Raw genomic sequence first — 14,792 nt, forward strand, 5'->3', positions numbered from 1 at the left:
ATTATTTTAAATATGCTAAGATTACATTTTGTTTCTTAGATTCTCACAGCCCTTTTACATTGAGACTGACTACATCCATTAATTTTATTTTGGCCCCCTTATTGATATTCTCCCAATACCAATTCATTTTATGACCTATACCATTTAACAAATATCCAGTAATGAACTTTTCTATGTTTGAATATTTATCATGTTTTCTAATATTGCTCACAGATGTAGAACCTCCATAGGAAATCAAATTAATATTCAAATAGCATGTATGTATGTATGTATGTATGTATGTATGTAAGTATGTATGTACATACGTATATGCAGTATATAAAAATCCTCTCTCACCCTTATGGGTGGTCTGTGTCTTCCTCAATCTCGGGTCCTCCACCAGAGGGCTGGGAGTTTGAGGGTTCTGCGCAGTATCTTAGCTGTTCCTAGCACTGCACTCTTCTGGACAGAGAGCTCTGAGGTTGTTCCTGGGATCTGTTGGAGCCATTCTCCCAGCTTAGGAGTCACGGCCCCGAGTGCTCCTACCACCACTGGGACCACTCTGGCCTTTACTTTCACATCCTCTCTATTTCCTCCTTCAGGCCCTGGTACCTCTCCAGCTTCTCACGCTCCTTCTTCCTGATGTTGCTGTCACTTGGCACTGCTACATCTGTCATTACCACTGTCTTCTGGTCATTGTCTACTACCACCTTTACCCTTTAAATCTGGTCGACTGGCATGAGTCTGATCTAACACCTCCACACAATCATGCTCTCTTTTATAGTCCAATTGTGGCATAAAGGTAGCTGGGCTTAACCTTGCCACAGTTTTCAGGGTCACCTTGGGTCTGTCTAAGAACAACACTTGGTACTGGGCTAGGTGGCCACTAGTCATCCAAAGTGCCCCTTTCTTTTCCAAAAGGGCCATCACTGAGCGTGGCACGGAAACCGTGCCTTCTTTAGTAATAAACTAATTGGCGCCAGTGGCCGCAAGCAAGTTGGCCACCCCAGAGCTACAGTATCTATTTGCTAAAATAGGCTACAGGGCATTCCCAAGAGCCCAGCATCTGGGTAAGTCCTCCCGCTGCTCCTCCTCCCCTCTCATGCAGGAAAAGGGAGAAGGGCTTTTCCAAATCGAGGAGTCCCAATGCTGGAGCCTGCGAAAGCAGTGTTTTGATTTCCCTGAAAGCCCTTTCGCAATCCTTTGTCCATTGAAACTCCTCAAAGTCTCTGCCCTTAGTGGCTTCATACAGGGGCTTTGCCACAAGCCCAAAATTTGGAATCCAAATTCTGCAGAATCCAGCCATCCTCAGAAACCCCCTTAACTGTTTCCTAGTGCGTGGAGCCTGCATGTCACATACAGCCTGCACTCAGGTGTTTGATAACACCCTCTGTCCCCGTGAAAGCTCAAACCCTAGGTAAACAACCTTCTGCTAGACTAGCTGTGCTTCATTCTTTGATACGGCCAGGTGGTTTAGGAGAGACTGCATAGCCTCCAAACAGTCTGAGGCTGATGGCGAAGCCAATAGCAGATCATCTACATGTTGAAGTAACGCTGTCTCTTTCGAGGGGGATAACCACGCTCCCAGATCACTGGCTAGGGCTGTCCCAAATATAGTTGGGCTGTTCTTGAATCCCTGGGGCAAAACAGCCCAGTACATCTGGATCTTTTGTACCATTTGAGGATCTTCCCACTCAAAAGCAAACAATTTCTGACTTCCCTCCACCAGCAGGATGCAGGAAAAGGCTTTAAATCCCAAACTGAAAACCATGCCCCAGAGGCTGGTGTAGCTGTCAGCAATATATTGGGGTTAGGCACCACCGGATGAATTGTGACTACAATTATATTGATCTGCCTAAGATCCTGAACAAAACGATATGACCCATCTGGCTTCCTCACCGGTAAAATAGGAGTATTGTAAGGAGACGCCCCTGGAACGATGAGCCCATGTTCCAGGAATTTGTCAATAGTGGGTTTTAACCCTTTCCTTGCCTCCACTGAAATAGGATATTGCTTCACACATGGGGTTTGGGCTCCCGGTTTTAAAATTACCTCCACCGGAGCTATATACTTTGCCCTTCCAGGCATACCATCTGCCCATACCCATCGTTTCACTGCTGCCTCCACCTTCTCCAGCATAGACCTCTCACTTTCCACGTCTTGGCATACTGCTATTCTCCATACTTCATGTTTAAGCATAGACAGCCAAGCCCATCGAATGAGATTATGGCTTGTAGCTTAGACAGAAGATCCCTTCCTAGTAACAGGATAGGACACTCAGGTACATACAGAAACTGGTGTGTTACTTTCCTCTTGCCAATCTGACATTCCATGGCTTGCAGCAAGGGAGCAGTCATTGCAGTACCTGATGCCCCCATTACTGAGACTTTTTCTGAGATCTTTTCAATATTGAAAGAAGAGTTGAATACTGATCGGGTTGCCCTGGTATCCACTAGGGCTGTGCACCTTTTGTCCCCTATTTGGAGGTTTACATAGGGTTCGGGGACTAGCGGCGGATGGAGACGCCGACACCCTCAACTCCCCTATTTTTCCTCGGAGAACATCACAGTCTGTAGCCTCTGCTGAGGGCATTCTCGTCGGAAGTGACCTGGTTTTCGATTTCAGAAGCATTGTCTCTCCTCACCACTCCCCATGCCACACCTTCCACCTCTATCTAAGCCTCCTTGCCCTCCTCTTCCATGGGACCCTCTACTTCCCTCTCCTTTCTGGGCTGCTCTTGCATGGCTGCCACCAGAAAGAGTGCATTCCTTCTCGCTCTCAGGGTCTCCTTCTGTTCTAGCAATCTCATGTGTCCTGTATATACCTTGTAAGCGATCTCTACCAATTGTGAAATGTTCATTCCAGAAGCCCCTTCTGTCTTTTGTAGTTTGCTACTAATGTCTGGGGCTGATTGCCTGATGAAAATCATATTCACCATCCTCCTGTTCCCCTCCTCTTCAGGGTTTAGATCAGTGTATTCGTGACCCAACCTAGGAGAATGGCCTCACACCAGACCTGGTTTTCTTGTCGGAGCAGTGGCAAATGTGATTTGAAGGGGGAGTTAAATCTGTCCCCCTTATCATGGTCAGATCACACCCTGGTGGCCTTGAGATTCTCTTAAGCTACCCCCTTCCACAGGTAGATGGGACGCATTTGATTAGTCCGCCCCCGGTGACTGATGTGTTGAGCAGAGTACAGCAGTGCTCCCAGAAACCCTTTGCCCAGGGAAAAAATATACACCAGCATGATAGGTTTGCAAACTGCAATGTCCATATCTTGTTCTTCAAAGAAACTCAGCCAGAAAATACATACTATCTGGTTGTTTATTGATAAAAAATACAAAACTCCATAAAATACAAGTTGTATACAAAATATAAGAAAAAAACACTTCTTCTCATAAATTCAGCATCCAAGACTTATTCACAAACATAAAGTCTCTAGCCAAAAACTCTTCGGGAAGAGGTACACTACTTGGTTATTTGTTCCAACTACATAACCCACAAATCTATATATCTACATGGTAGCTAACACTAACACAACTGCAACTACAACTGTAACTGCAAAGCTGGGCATACAATGCTCCAGTTATATTGTCACTCTATACCCACCCACTGGGTAACTAATATACACACGGCAATAGGTGGCAGTAAATAGCAGTATACGTACACAACACACAAGTCACAAGTTACACTAACAATAACAAATTTGTCACATGACTCATATAGCCATAATATTGTTGTACAGATAACGGGATGAACTTCTTTCCCATGAGAAAATCCTGACATGATGGACCCAGTGGGGTTCCAAAGGGAGCTGGGGTTATACCTGAGGATCTGCTGCATGGTCCAGTGGAGGCCCTGGCCGCCACCTGGAATAGGAAGGTGGCCAAGGCCTTGGACAAGATTGCGCCCATGCGACCTCTCAACCCACTGAGCCCGATACTCCCCGTGGTTTACGGAGGAACTGAGGGTCCTGAAAAGGATTAAGAGATGTCTAGAGTACCGCTGGAGGAATACAAGGACTGAACCTGACCGAACACAGGCTACAGCTCCTATTAAGGCCTACTTTGTGACGGTAAGAGCAGCAAAACACCAATATTTCTCTGCTCTTATTGCATCCGCAGAATGCTGTCTAGTGGCCCTGTTTAAGATCACCTGATCTCTTCTGGGAAAGGAGGGCCCAGTGGCCCACCTGCAGGGCTGCACTGAGGAATTTTTTGGGCATCTGGAGGATAAAATCGCTCCGATCCATTCCCAGTTGGATACCAAGAGTGGGCCATGGCCTGTGGAGATGCCTGGGGATTGTGCTTTCCCTGTTATCTGGGAAGAGTTTGATCCTGTTGGGCCCAAGGATATGGACAAGGTCCTCTGGTCTATAAATGCCACCACTTGTCAGTTAGATCCATGCCCCTCCTGGCTAAGGCAGCACAGAAGGTGACAGGTGGGTGGGTGCAGGCGATGGTGAATTCATCCTTGAGAGAGGGAGTGTTTCCGGCTGCTTTTAAAGAGGAGCTGGTGCACCCCCTCCTCAAGAAACCGTAACTGGATCCCGCCATACTGGACAATTTTCATCCAGTCTCCCACCTCCCCTTTTTAGGGAAGGTGGTTGAGAAAGTGGTGGTGCTGAAGCTCCAGACGATCCTGGATGAAATGGATTAACTGGACTCATTTCAGTTTGGCTTCAGGCCCAGACATGGAATGGAAACAGCATTGGTCACAGTCTTGGATGATCTCTGGCACAAGCGGGATGGGGGCAGAGCATCCATCCTTGCTCTTCTTGACTTCTCAGTGGCTTTCAATACCATTGACCATGATATCCTTCTGGATTGGCTTGGGGAGTTAGGGATGGGTGGCTCAGTTTTGCACTGGTTCATCTCCTTCCTTCAAACCCAGTCCCAATCGGTGTTGATAGGGAGCAAGAGGTCCAGCCCGCAGCCCCTGCTTTGTGGGGTGCTACAGGGTTCAGTACTCTCTCCGTTCCTTTTTAACATCTACATGAAACTATTGGGTGAGAATATCCACCACCATGGGATGAGGTATCATCAATATGCAGATGATACCCAATTATACATCTCTATCTTGAGTGATTTGAGTGATGCTGTGACCACCCATTCAAGATGCCTGGAGGCTGTGGGGGTCCGGATGGGGAACAACAGACTTCAGCTGAACCCTGGTAAGACAGAGTGGCTGTGGGTTGAGGGCTCCTCTGTACTCACGACTCCTGCTTGAGGAACAGGTAGCAGTCATGGCCAGGAGGGCCTTTGCTCAACTTCGTGTTGTGTACCAGTTATGCCCTTTCCTGGATCAGGAGGCCCTCTGGTCAGTCACTCATGTCCTAGTCATCTCCTGTATAGACTATTACAATGCGCTCTACATGGGACTACCCTTGAAGAGTATACGGAAGCTACAGTGCAAAATGCAGCCACATGGGCAATTTTAGGTGCCCCAAGGATGGCACATGTAACGCCTTTGCTGCAGGGTGCGATTGCTTCCGGGTACAATTCAAGGTGTTGGCTATCACCTGTAGGGCTTTACATGGCATGGGGCCAGGTTACGTTAGGGATTGTCTCATACCCATTACATCAACCCACCTGGTCAGGAAGAGAAGGTATGTTACAGACCCCATCTACGAAATAATGTTGACTGGCAGGGCCCAGGAGGAGAGCCTTTTCTGCCGTTGCCCACGCCTTATGGAACACTCTTCCCCCAGAGGTGAAGCGGCCTTGCAGAAAGGGTAAAAACTTGGTTCTGGCAATTTGCATGGGGCAAGAAGGGATGTAATCAACCCTGGGGGTGGTTAGCACCTTGAAGAGGCTATCTGAGTCTAATAACTCCTAGTTACATCAGTTACTTGGAAGAAAATGTTAGGCACTAGCCTTTGTTTATTCATTTACCCAAGTTTAGAGAACCAAATTAACTTGAGACAAGGCTTTTATTTAGCTAACAGAGGTTTTATTGGCCAAGGAACCTCCTGGATGGTTCATCCAACACCGTGGCAGGAGTGTTGCCCAGAACCACACCTTGCAAAGCAAACAACAAAGATTTTATAGGCATATTCAGACGTATTCAGATAGTACATCCCCTCATACCCATACAAAGGATTTTTGGGATGACCCAGGGAGGAGTAAAGGTGGATCCTAAAGAGGTGAATCTAAGTTTAACTTTTTTCTTCTGGTTACCAAGGAAATAGCCCATGTCGGTCCTTATCTCTTCTTTGTTCCTCTTCTTCTGTTACCAAAGAAATGCCTACCTCCTTATCTTTCTCTGGCTTTCTTTGTAACTTCTTTGGAATTTGGTGTCTCTGCCTGCCCAGTACGAATCTAATTTATAGCTTACTTGTTCAGTCAGGCATCTGGCTAATTGCTTCTAAAGGAAATGGGGTGGGGGAATGCTGTGCTCTCTTGGAAGGCAATCAGGCATTCAACAAAGAGATAAGGTGGGGGTGAAGAAACTCTGTGCTCTCTTTACAAAGCACAAAGCAAGTTGTAAACCTTATAAGATAGAGTGCACTGTTACATGTATGTGAAACATATACATTATGAGAAAGTGTAAAATTGTGTATCAAAACAATGCCCTTCAATATTTATTATTTATATAGGAAGTCTTGCTGTAATGTATTTTAATTAATATTTATTCTATTTAATTAATATTTATTCTTTTACTGTAAACCACCCAGAGTCGCTCTGCAGTGAGATGGGCGGTGATAAATCTGACAGCCTTACCAGGAGGCCTGGGCTGAGAGAAGAACTGGGCAAAGGCACCAGGGAGCTCCCACGGCCAAGGGGAGGCCAGAACCAGGTCACCTAGTCTGGGCAAACTCTGTCACTGCTCTGCCACATGGAGGCTTCATCTGGGGAAAAGTCAAGGCCAAGGCCTCGAAGCAGCAACTGAAGCAGGGATCGTTCCGGTCAGACTGCCTCGGCCACGGAGCAGCTCCGAGGGGTCCAGCTGTGGTTTTCCCAGCAGAGAAGCTGCTGACGTGGGGGCGGCTGCCCTCCAAGCGTGGCCACGGTGTCAGTCTTGCGTCCTTTTAGGTTGCGGACTTTTTTAAGGGGCGAGGTCCCTGTGGGGAGAGGAGGGTGCCCAGAGGGAGAAGAGCAGACCCAACAAGGCCATGCCCAAAGTGGGGTGTGACCCACAAGGCACAGGCCAAAGTTGTGAGGACGCAAGAAGGAGCTTTGAAAAGCCGTGCCCGGAGAGAGAAAATGGCTTGGAGGAGTTTCTCCAGGAGACCCGATTTGGAGTGAGAGACAGAGAGAGAGAGAGAGAGAGAGAGAGAGAGAGAAAGGGGACTTCGTGGCCCGGCCCTGAGAAGCTTGAAAGATGCCCCACTTGCGGCGTTTCCCCTCGAGGCCGCCCGAGAGACGCACCCAGGTGCGGCTGCTGGAGCTGTGGCTGCTGGAGCGGCTGCTGCCCTGCTGCCCGCGGAGGAGGCGCGCCGGACGTGGGGGTGCGCAGGCGGCGGCCTCGGCCGAAGGCTTCCTGCCGAGCCCAGCAGAGGAGTCGGGGAGGGCGGCCGTGAGATGGGTGGTGATAAATCTGACAGCCTTACCAGGAGGCCTGGGCTGAGAGAAGAACTGGGCAAAGGCACCAGGGAGCTCCCACGGCCAAGGGGAGGCCAGAACCAGGTCACCTAGTCTGGGCAAACTCTGTCACTGCTCTGCCACATGGAGGCTTCATCTGGGGAAAAGTCAAGGCCAAGGCCTCGAAGCAGCAACTGAAGCAGGGATCGTTCCGGTCAGACTGCCTCGGCCACGGAGCAGCTCCGAGGGGTCCAGCTGTGGTTTTCCCAGCAGAGAAGCTGCTGACGTGGGGGCGGCTGCCCTCCAAGCGTGGCCACGGTGTCAGTCTTGCGTCCTTTTAGGTTGCGGACTTTTTTAAGGGGCGAGGTCCCTGTGGGGAGAGGAGGGTGCCCAGAGGGAGAAGAGCAGACCCAACAAGGCCATGCCCAAAGTGGGGTGTGACCCACAAGGCACAGGCCAAAGTTGTGAGGACGCAAGAAGGAGCTTTGAAAAGCCGTGCCCGGAGAGAGAAAATGGCTTGGAGGAGTTTCTCCAGGAGACCCGATTTGGAGTGAGAGACAGAGAGAGAGAGAGAGAGAGAGAGAGAGAGAGAGAGAAAGGGGACTTCGTGGCCCGGCCCTGAGAAGCTTGAAAGATGCCCCACTTGCGGCGTTTCCCCTCGAGGCCGCCCGAGAGACGCACCCAGGTGCGGCTGCTGGAGCTGTGGCTGCTGGAGCGGCTGCTGCCCTGCTGCCCGCGGAGGAGGCGCGCCGGACGTGGGGGTGCGCAGGCGGCGGCCTCGGCCGAAGGCTTCCTGCCGAGCCCAGCAGAGGAGTCGGGGAGGGCGGCCGGTGAAGACCTTCCTCCGGCAGGCCCGTTTCTGCAGGTCGCTTTGCTTGCGCCCAGCGCGCTCCTGGCCAGTCCTTATCATCCGTATCACACAAGCACACGCGCCCCTCAGCTCAGCCAGCCAAAAACACGGCTTGATATATCTGCCTTTGTTAAGCATCGGGAATCAGCAAAAACAGCCGCTGACTGGCAGAGGCAGGAGCCAGGACAGAGGGCGAGGGCGGCGACAGCCAAGAGAGGAAAGGGCAGCGACTGCCTCAGCAACCTACTAGGCGCGGAGGGCGGCGGCGGGCCGGGCTCCCACGGGGGTCTGACGGGCGCCCCCCGCGGGCGACGCCCTGCGCCTTCCCATTTGCGCAGCGACGCGGCGGGGCGCGCGAGGTCCGGGCAGCGCTTGCCCGGTGCCGCCTGGCGGAGCTCGATCTCCCCCGCGCGTCCTGCCCGGAGCGGGGCCGGCCTGAGGGGCTCTGAGGTCCCCTTCCAGACCCCCCTCCAGAGGCCCGGGCGCTGCCCGCAGGCCCCGCCAGGGGGCGCGCTCCTCGCCGCCGAGCGCCACTGCGCATGCTCCGCCCCGACTGCCTGGCTCGGGAGGACCGGCTGTGAGTTGCGCCCGGGAATCTTTGGGGGTCGGGCAGGACGGGTCCCGCGACCCAGAGCCTCCCCGGGGGGGAACTGCCCCCTTCCACCCGTGGGCTGAGCCTCCCCGGCCGTTTCTTGCAGAGGGAGGGGGAGAGTGCGGCTCCCCTGCAAACAGCCCCGGAGCCGGTGGCGAGAGGGGGGGGGACCCAGGACTCCCCGAAAGGGTTTGCTGGACTCCGAATCCCGAGGCTTGGGGGGAGGGGGAGACCCCCCCATTCCTGCTCCTGGCCTGCGCATGCAAGAGGTCCAGCACTGGGGGGAGGGAAGGAGGGAGGGTAGGAAGCCGAAAGATACAGCGTGCTCACATTGTGCATAACCCAGGTTTGCTTCCCACCGTTTGTAGCAAACGAGAATCTGGGAAAGGGGATTTCCTGCCTGGCGCTGTCCACCAAACAGTCTTGTTTCAAGATCTTTTGGGAGGAGGTTGAAAGGTCCAATTCTGTGCCTCAAATGTCTTGAAAGACCCCCGAGACTTTTTCCATTGCCAGTGGAGCTGAGCTGCACCAAAATGAGGGCTGGTGTTCTCTGGGAAGTGGGGAGGTAGGGAGGGACAGACAGACAGACGTTGCACTGAGCCTGAAACATCTCTTGATTTGTCCCCCCTCCAAACTGTTACTTTGCCTTGATTTTGATGAAGCAATCAGTTACTAAGTGAGAACAGTCTGTGTAATTGCTGAAGTTTGCTTTCCTTTCCACCTCAGATGCCAAAGCTGGAGGTCACTTGAGAGCTGGATGGCTTGAAAAACTTCTCCCGGCCTCTCTGTGCAGTTCATGCAGATCCTGGGACTGAAAAGACCTTTGGAGACCCAGGAGATCCGCAGGCCCCTTCTGGATCTGTGTCAGGGAACGGACCGAACATGGACGCAAACCAGCCAGCGTGCGAGGGAGTGGGAAAAGGCCGTGCTGCTGCTCAGCCCGGGAGCTGTGGGGAGGTCTGGGCAGGAACCGGGCAGAGGGTCCTGGAGGAGGAAGCCCTCAGCTCTGAGATCCAGCACTGGCGCTTCAGGAACAGTCCCTTTCAGGAGGCCGAGGGGCCGCGAGAGCTTTGCAGCCGCCTTCACCGCCTTTGCTGGGGGTGGCTGCAGCCAGAGAAACACACCAAGGCCCAGATGTTAGACCGGGTGATCTTGGAGCAGTTTCTGGCTGTCCTGCCCACGGAGATGCAGCGTTGGGTGCAGGAGTGCCGAGCGGAGACCAGCTCCCAGGCGGTGGCCCTGGCCGAAGGGTTCCTCCTGAGCCAGGCGGAGGAGGAGCAGGAAGGGCGCCAGGTGAGAGATGCTCATCTTGGAAATATGAAGGGGTATTAACGTGCTTGAATTCTTAAATGTCTCCCTAACATAGTTTTTGGAATTAATAATAATTCAATCAGATGTTTAGAGTAGATCATTAGAGAAATTGTTCCTGTGTTCTTCCAGAGGACATATTTTCAGCAATTGTTGCATCATCCTCTTCTGTTGCCAGAGTTGGACACAGAGGGCTTGCAATGTTGTGGGCAAAAAGTGAAAATCCAGTTTCTCTTATGTTCTCTTAATTCCTCTTTTTTGCCTATATTTCCGGTTCTGTGGTCCTTCCTGCAGGTGGGCACTAATTATCCTGAGGAAACGGTGGATCCTGCCAATCAGGAGCCATGTTTCAGAGGGATCTCCAAGGAGCAAGGTCAGCATCAGGACCCCTCACTAGGTAAGGGAAGATCCTTCTACGGTATTGGAGGTTTTCCAGAGATTCTAGTTATTCTTAATTCTCTATATCTAATACACGTCTCTAATCATTGGATTTACTTGAAGGTGACCAAACAAGAAAGACTTAACTCTCCCTCTTCAAGCTAGAAGGCTTAAGTCCCACAAAGGAAGTCCTTTCAGTCCACGCACTACCTTCAGATGATTCCCTGTTTGCAGAAGACTGACCTCTTCTGGGGAATGCCCTGGGTTACATTCTGACTCCTCCATCCTGAGTTACTTCTCTTTGTTCTCAGAAATGGGGAGGGGACCAACCTGTCTTTGGCCTTTCTTGATAGACAGTTTCTAGAAAATCCTTACACATATCCCGGTTGGATTGTCTCTAACATTATCTGTCCTTGCAGGCATGTTCCTGGGGTGCCAGAATTTCAGCATTATGCAACATAATGCTTTTAGGCTGTGGGCGGGGGGTGGTGGTAGTGGCAGAGCATCTACCATAGTTGATTGAATGGTTTGGTTGTCAAGATTATATCCCCTTCTCTCATTCTTGCCCAAAAGTCTAGGTGAAAGCTCCAGTTGGGGTTTGTTCCCTGTGCTCTTTCTCACATTTTCTGGGCTCCTCACCCAGCCTGGCTGCAGCTTCTGACTGATGTGCTGATCGGTCAATGCATGGTGGGGCTGTGGTCTTCTTCTCTCCTTTTATTCTTAGCTCCCAAGATGGAGCCTATGGAAGGCACTGAAGGCAGAGGGTAGGACTGATGGATGGAGGTTTCCTTCATTGGACAGGAAGAAGCCTTATGTAGTGCCTTCAGGCTAGAAAAGATGGAGTTTATCCCTTTCCTGTCAGCTCCATTTCTGGTGACCACCACAAGCCTTCTTCCATCTCATCTCTCTCCTTCCCAGGGAACAAAATGGAGTCCCCGTTGTTCAATGGATCATCTCCTTATACTGGTAGAGCTGAAAGAACGGTTGGACTTCCAGCTCAGGTAGGAAGGAACAGATCAGGGGCTAATATGGGGGAGTAGTTGGAGATCCCATTCATTTGGGACCTCAATATATGATACTGGTGTTCCTGAGCCACACAAACAGGGATCTTAGGATTCAAGTTAGTGTTCAGTCATATTCGGCTTACCTCTCAAGATCGTTTTGGAAATGTATTCATTTCTTTTGTGGTTATGTACTGCTGGACTCAAAAAATAACACCCGGCAGTTTACACTATAAAACATAAAAACCAATAAAACAAAACTAACAGGCAAACGATGATCTCCTCTGGAAAAGTGCCATCTTTGATCATTTTTGGAAGGCCAATAATGAGGCTACCAACCTAATTTGCAGAAATACAATGGGATAAAAGATCTATACAGAGAGAATCTAGGAAAGAGTTAACGGGGTTAGTGGTCCCTCAACCACTGACTAACCAGGCCTGAATCTGCTTACCTGAGAAGATCACCTGAGGACATCTGGAATTGCCACCCGCTGAGGCCCCCTTTTCCGTAACTCAATTTTTCAGGAGACAGGAGTACAGTTAATACACAACTTTGCTACCTCAGGGATCATCTTCTTCAGGGAGAACCTGCCATGCTACTTGGGCTAGCTATAGAGGATGTTGTCTGTAACCACTTCTTGAGAGATCAGGGGATGGTTTTATCACATAACATGTTGAGTCCAGCTAGGAAAATGTCCAATTAAGCATTATAACTCTGTACTTTTAGGATTTGCAGATTAAAGGAGATCTTGCAAGTTCTTCTCGCGTCTACTAAAAGGAATTCTTCCTCATTCAGGGTCCTGTGCCCTTTGAGGAGGTGGCCGTTTATTTCACCAGTGAAGAGTGGTTGCTGCTGGATTCCAGCCAAAAGTCCCTGCACCGAGAAGTCATGTTGGAGACGTCTAGGAGCGTGGCCTCCTTAGGTAAGGGTTCCTCTGGAGGAAAATTAAGTCAGAGTGAGGAGTCGCTAGACTGTTTTCTGTTATTTACAGCTTAGGAGAGCTGTGCAGGTCTTGTTGAAAATTTCATCTCTTTTCTCTTTCCCTCTTATATTAATTCCAGTCCACGTCTGCAGTACTTCTAAGTACCACAGTTTCATTTAGAAGAAAGAGATCAGTCTGGTGACCAGTCAGTCTGGAAAGGGCCAGTCAGTCTGAAAAGGCAGTCTTGGGATCTTCTTTGGGGCCTGTGTCAATACTGCAGAGCTACTGGGAAGATAAATAGGGAGGGGATGTTCTTGCATATGTCACTTGTCCTAATCAACACTATATTTTCTCTTACAATGATATTGCAGTGACATGCGTGTTGTGGCACTGGATGCAACTTAGGTGCATCACACGTGACAAGTGCGTATGTCAGATCATGATGTCAAGACCTGGGCTGCAGGGCATTGCATTGGTTGTTGTTATTTTGTCTTATGTTCTTGTTTTAAATTTTTGTTAACCACCAAGAATCACATGAGATGAGCAGCCGTGCCAATCTTTTCAGTTAATAAATAGCATTCATGCTGTCATTTCCTCTCTTGCTCCCCCTGCAGATGCCCATGAATAGATGCAGGCTAGAGACTGTATATTGTAGAGTTTTCTAATTTCTTTTCCTTCTGTCTCAACCAGTTGATGAGGAGGTGAATGAAGATTACCAAGAGCCAAATGTAGTGCCATCGAATATAATCAAAACTGAAATACCAGAAGAGACTTCTGCAAATAATTGGGGAAGGAGGAGATATGAGAAAAGGCAATCTTACAACTGGAGAGCAAAATCCACTCTTGAACGTGCAGAAATGGATCACTTCCTGACCCAACGTGATTCCAAAGAAAACAGTGTCGGAAAGTGTCGAAAAAGTGGGAAAATACTCCAAGCAAAATCCAATTTCAGTAACCACTGCAAAATTGGAAAGAACGATAATAATAATAACACTACTCCCCATAAAATGATCCACGTGAGGGAGAAGCCCTATAAATGTGTGGACTGTGGAAAGAGCTTTAGGTGGAGTAGTAATCTCAACTACCATAAAAGGATCCATACAGGGGAAAAACCCTATAAATGCATAGACTGTGGAAAAAGTTTCCGTATGAATAGTTCCCTTATTTTTCATAAAAGGATCCACACAGGAGAGAAACCCTATAAATGCATGGACTGTGGAAAAAGCTTCACTATGAACAGTTCCCTTACTCATCATAAAAGGAGCCACACAGGAGAGAAACCCTATAAATGCCTGGAGTGTGGAAAGAGCTTCAGTAGCAGCAGTTACCTATCCTCCCATAAAAGGATCCACACAGGGGAAAAACCCTATAAATGCATGGACTGTGGAAAAAGTTTCAGTTTGAACAGTTCCCTTACTTCCCATAAAAAGATTCACACAGGAGAGAAACCGTATAAATGCCTGGAGTGTGGAAAAAGCTTCAGGAACAGGGATTACCTGACCTGCCATAAAAGGATCCATACAGGGGAAAAACCTTATAAATGCACAGACTGTGGAAAGACCTTCAACTGGCATGGTCACCTAATGTCTCATAAATGGATTCACACAGGAGAAAAACCCTATAAATGCGTACACTGTGGAAAAAGTTTCAGTAAGAACAGCTCCCTTACTTCTCATGAAAGAATCCATACGGGAGAGAAACCCTATCAATGTATAGAATGTGGGAAGAGCTTCACCACAAGTAGTGAGCTTAATTCTCATAAAAGGGTGCACACAGGAGAGAAACCCTATAAATGCACAGAGTGTGGAAAGAGCTTCAGTAGCAGCAGTTATCTGTCTTCCCATAACAGGATCCATTCAGGGGAAAAACCGTATAAATGCATGGAGTGTGGAAAAAGCTTCAGTATGAACAGTTCCCTTACTTCTCATAAAAGGATCCATACGGGAGAGAAGCCCTACAAATGCACAGAGTGTGGGAAGAGCTTCACCCAAAGGGGTCAGCTTACTTCTCATAAAAGGATCCACACAGGTGAGAAACCCTATAAATGCATGGAGTGTGGAAAAAAATTCAGGAACAGGGGTCACCTGACCTCTCATAAAAGGATCCATTCAGGGGAAAAACCCTATAAATGCTTGGAGTGTGGAAAAAGCTTCAGTATGAACAGTTCCCTTACTTCTCATAAAAGGATTCACACAGGAGAGAAGCCATTTAAATGCATGGAGTGTGGGAAGAGTTTCAG

General features: G+C 49.3%; 1 protein-coding gene across 1 annotated transcript in view; it reads left to right on the plus strand.

Annotated features, from left to right (window-relative positions):
* The window catches only part of LOC148214455 (uncharacterized), a 55,181-nt gene that overhangs the window by 16,148 nt on the left and 24,241 nt on the right, over window positions 1–14,792 (plus strand). The window contains exons 2-6 of the mRNA XM_088151213.1: window positions 9,670–10,236; window positions 10,546–10,648; window positions 11,548–11,630; window positions 12,427–12,553; window positions 13,244–14,581. Of these exons, the coding sequence (XP_088007339.1) occupies window positions 9,826–10,236; window positions 10,546–10,648; window positions 11,548–11,630; window positions 12,427–12,553; window positions 13,244–14,581 (2,062 nt within the window). The 5' untranslated portion in view covers window positions 9,670–9,825. The remainder of the gene's footprint in view (window positions 1–9,669; window positions 10,237–10,545; window positions 10,649–11,547; window positions 11,631–12,426; window positions 12,554–13,243; window positions 14,582–14,792) is intronic.

The sequence above is a fragment of the Python bivittatus genome, unplaced genomic scaffold (genome assembly GCF_059951505.1).
Source record: "Python bivittatus isolate LINGU-HERP-01145 unplaced genomic scaffold, Pbiv_v1 ctg000650_np1212, whole genome shotgun sequence".
NCBI lineage: Eukaryota > Metazoa > Chordata > Lepidosauria > Squamata > Pythonidae > Python > Python bivittatus.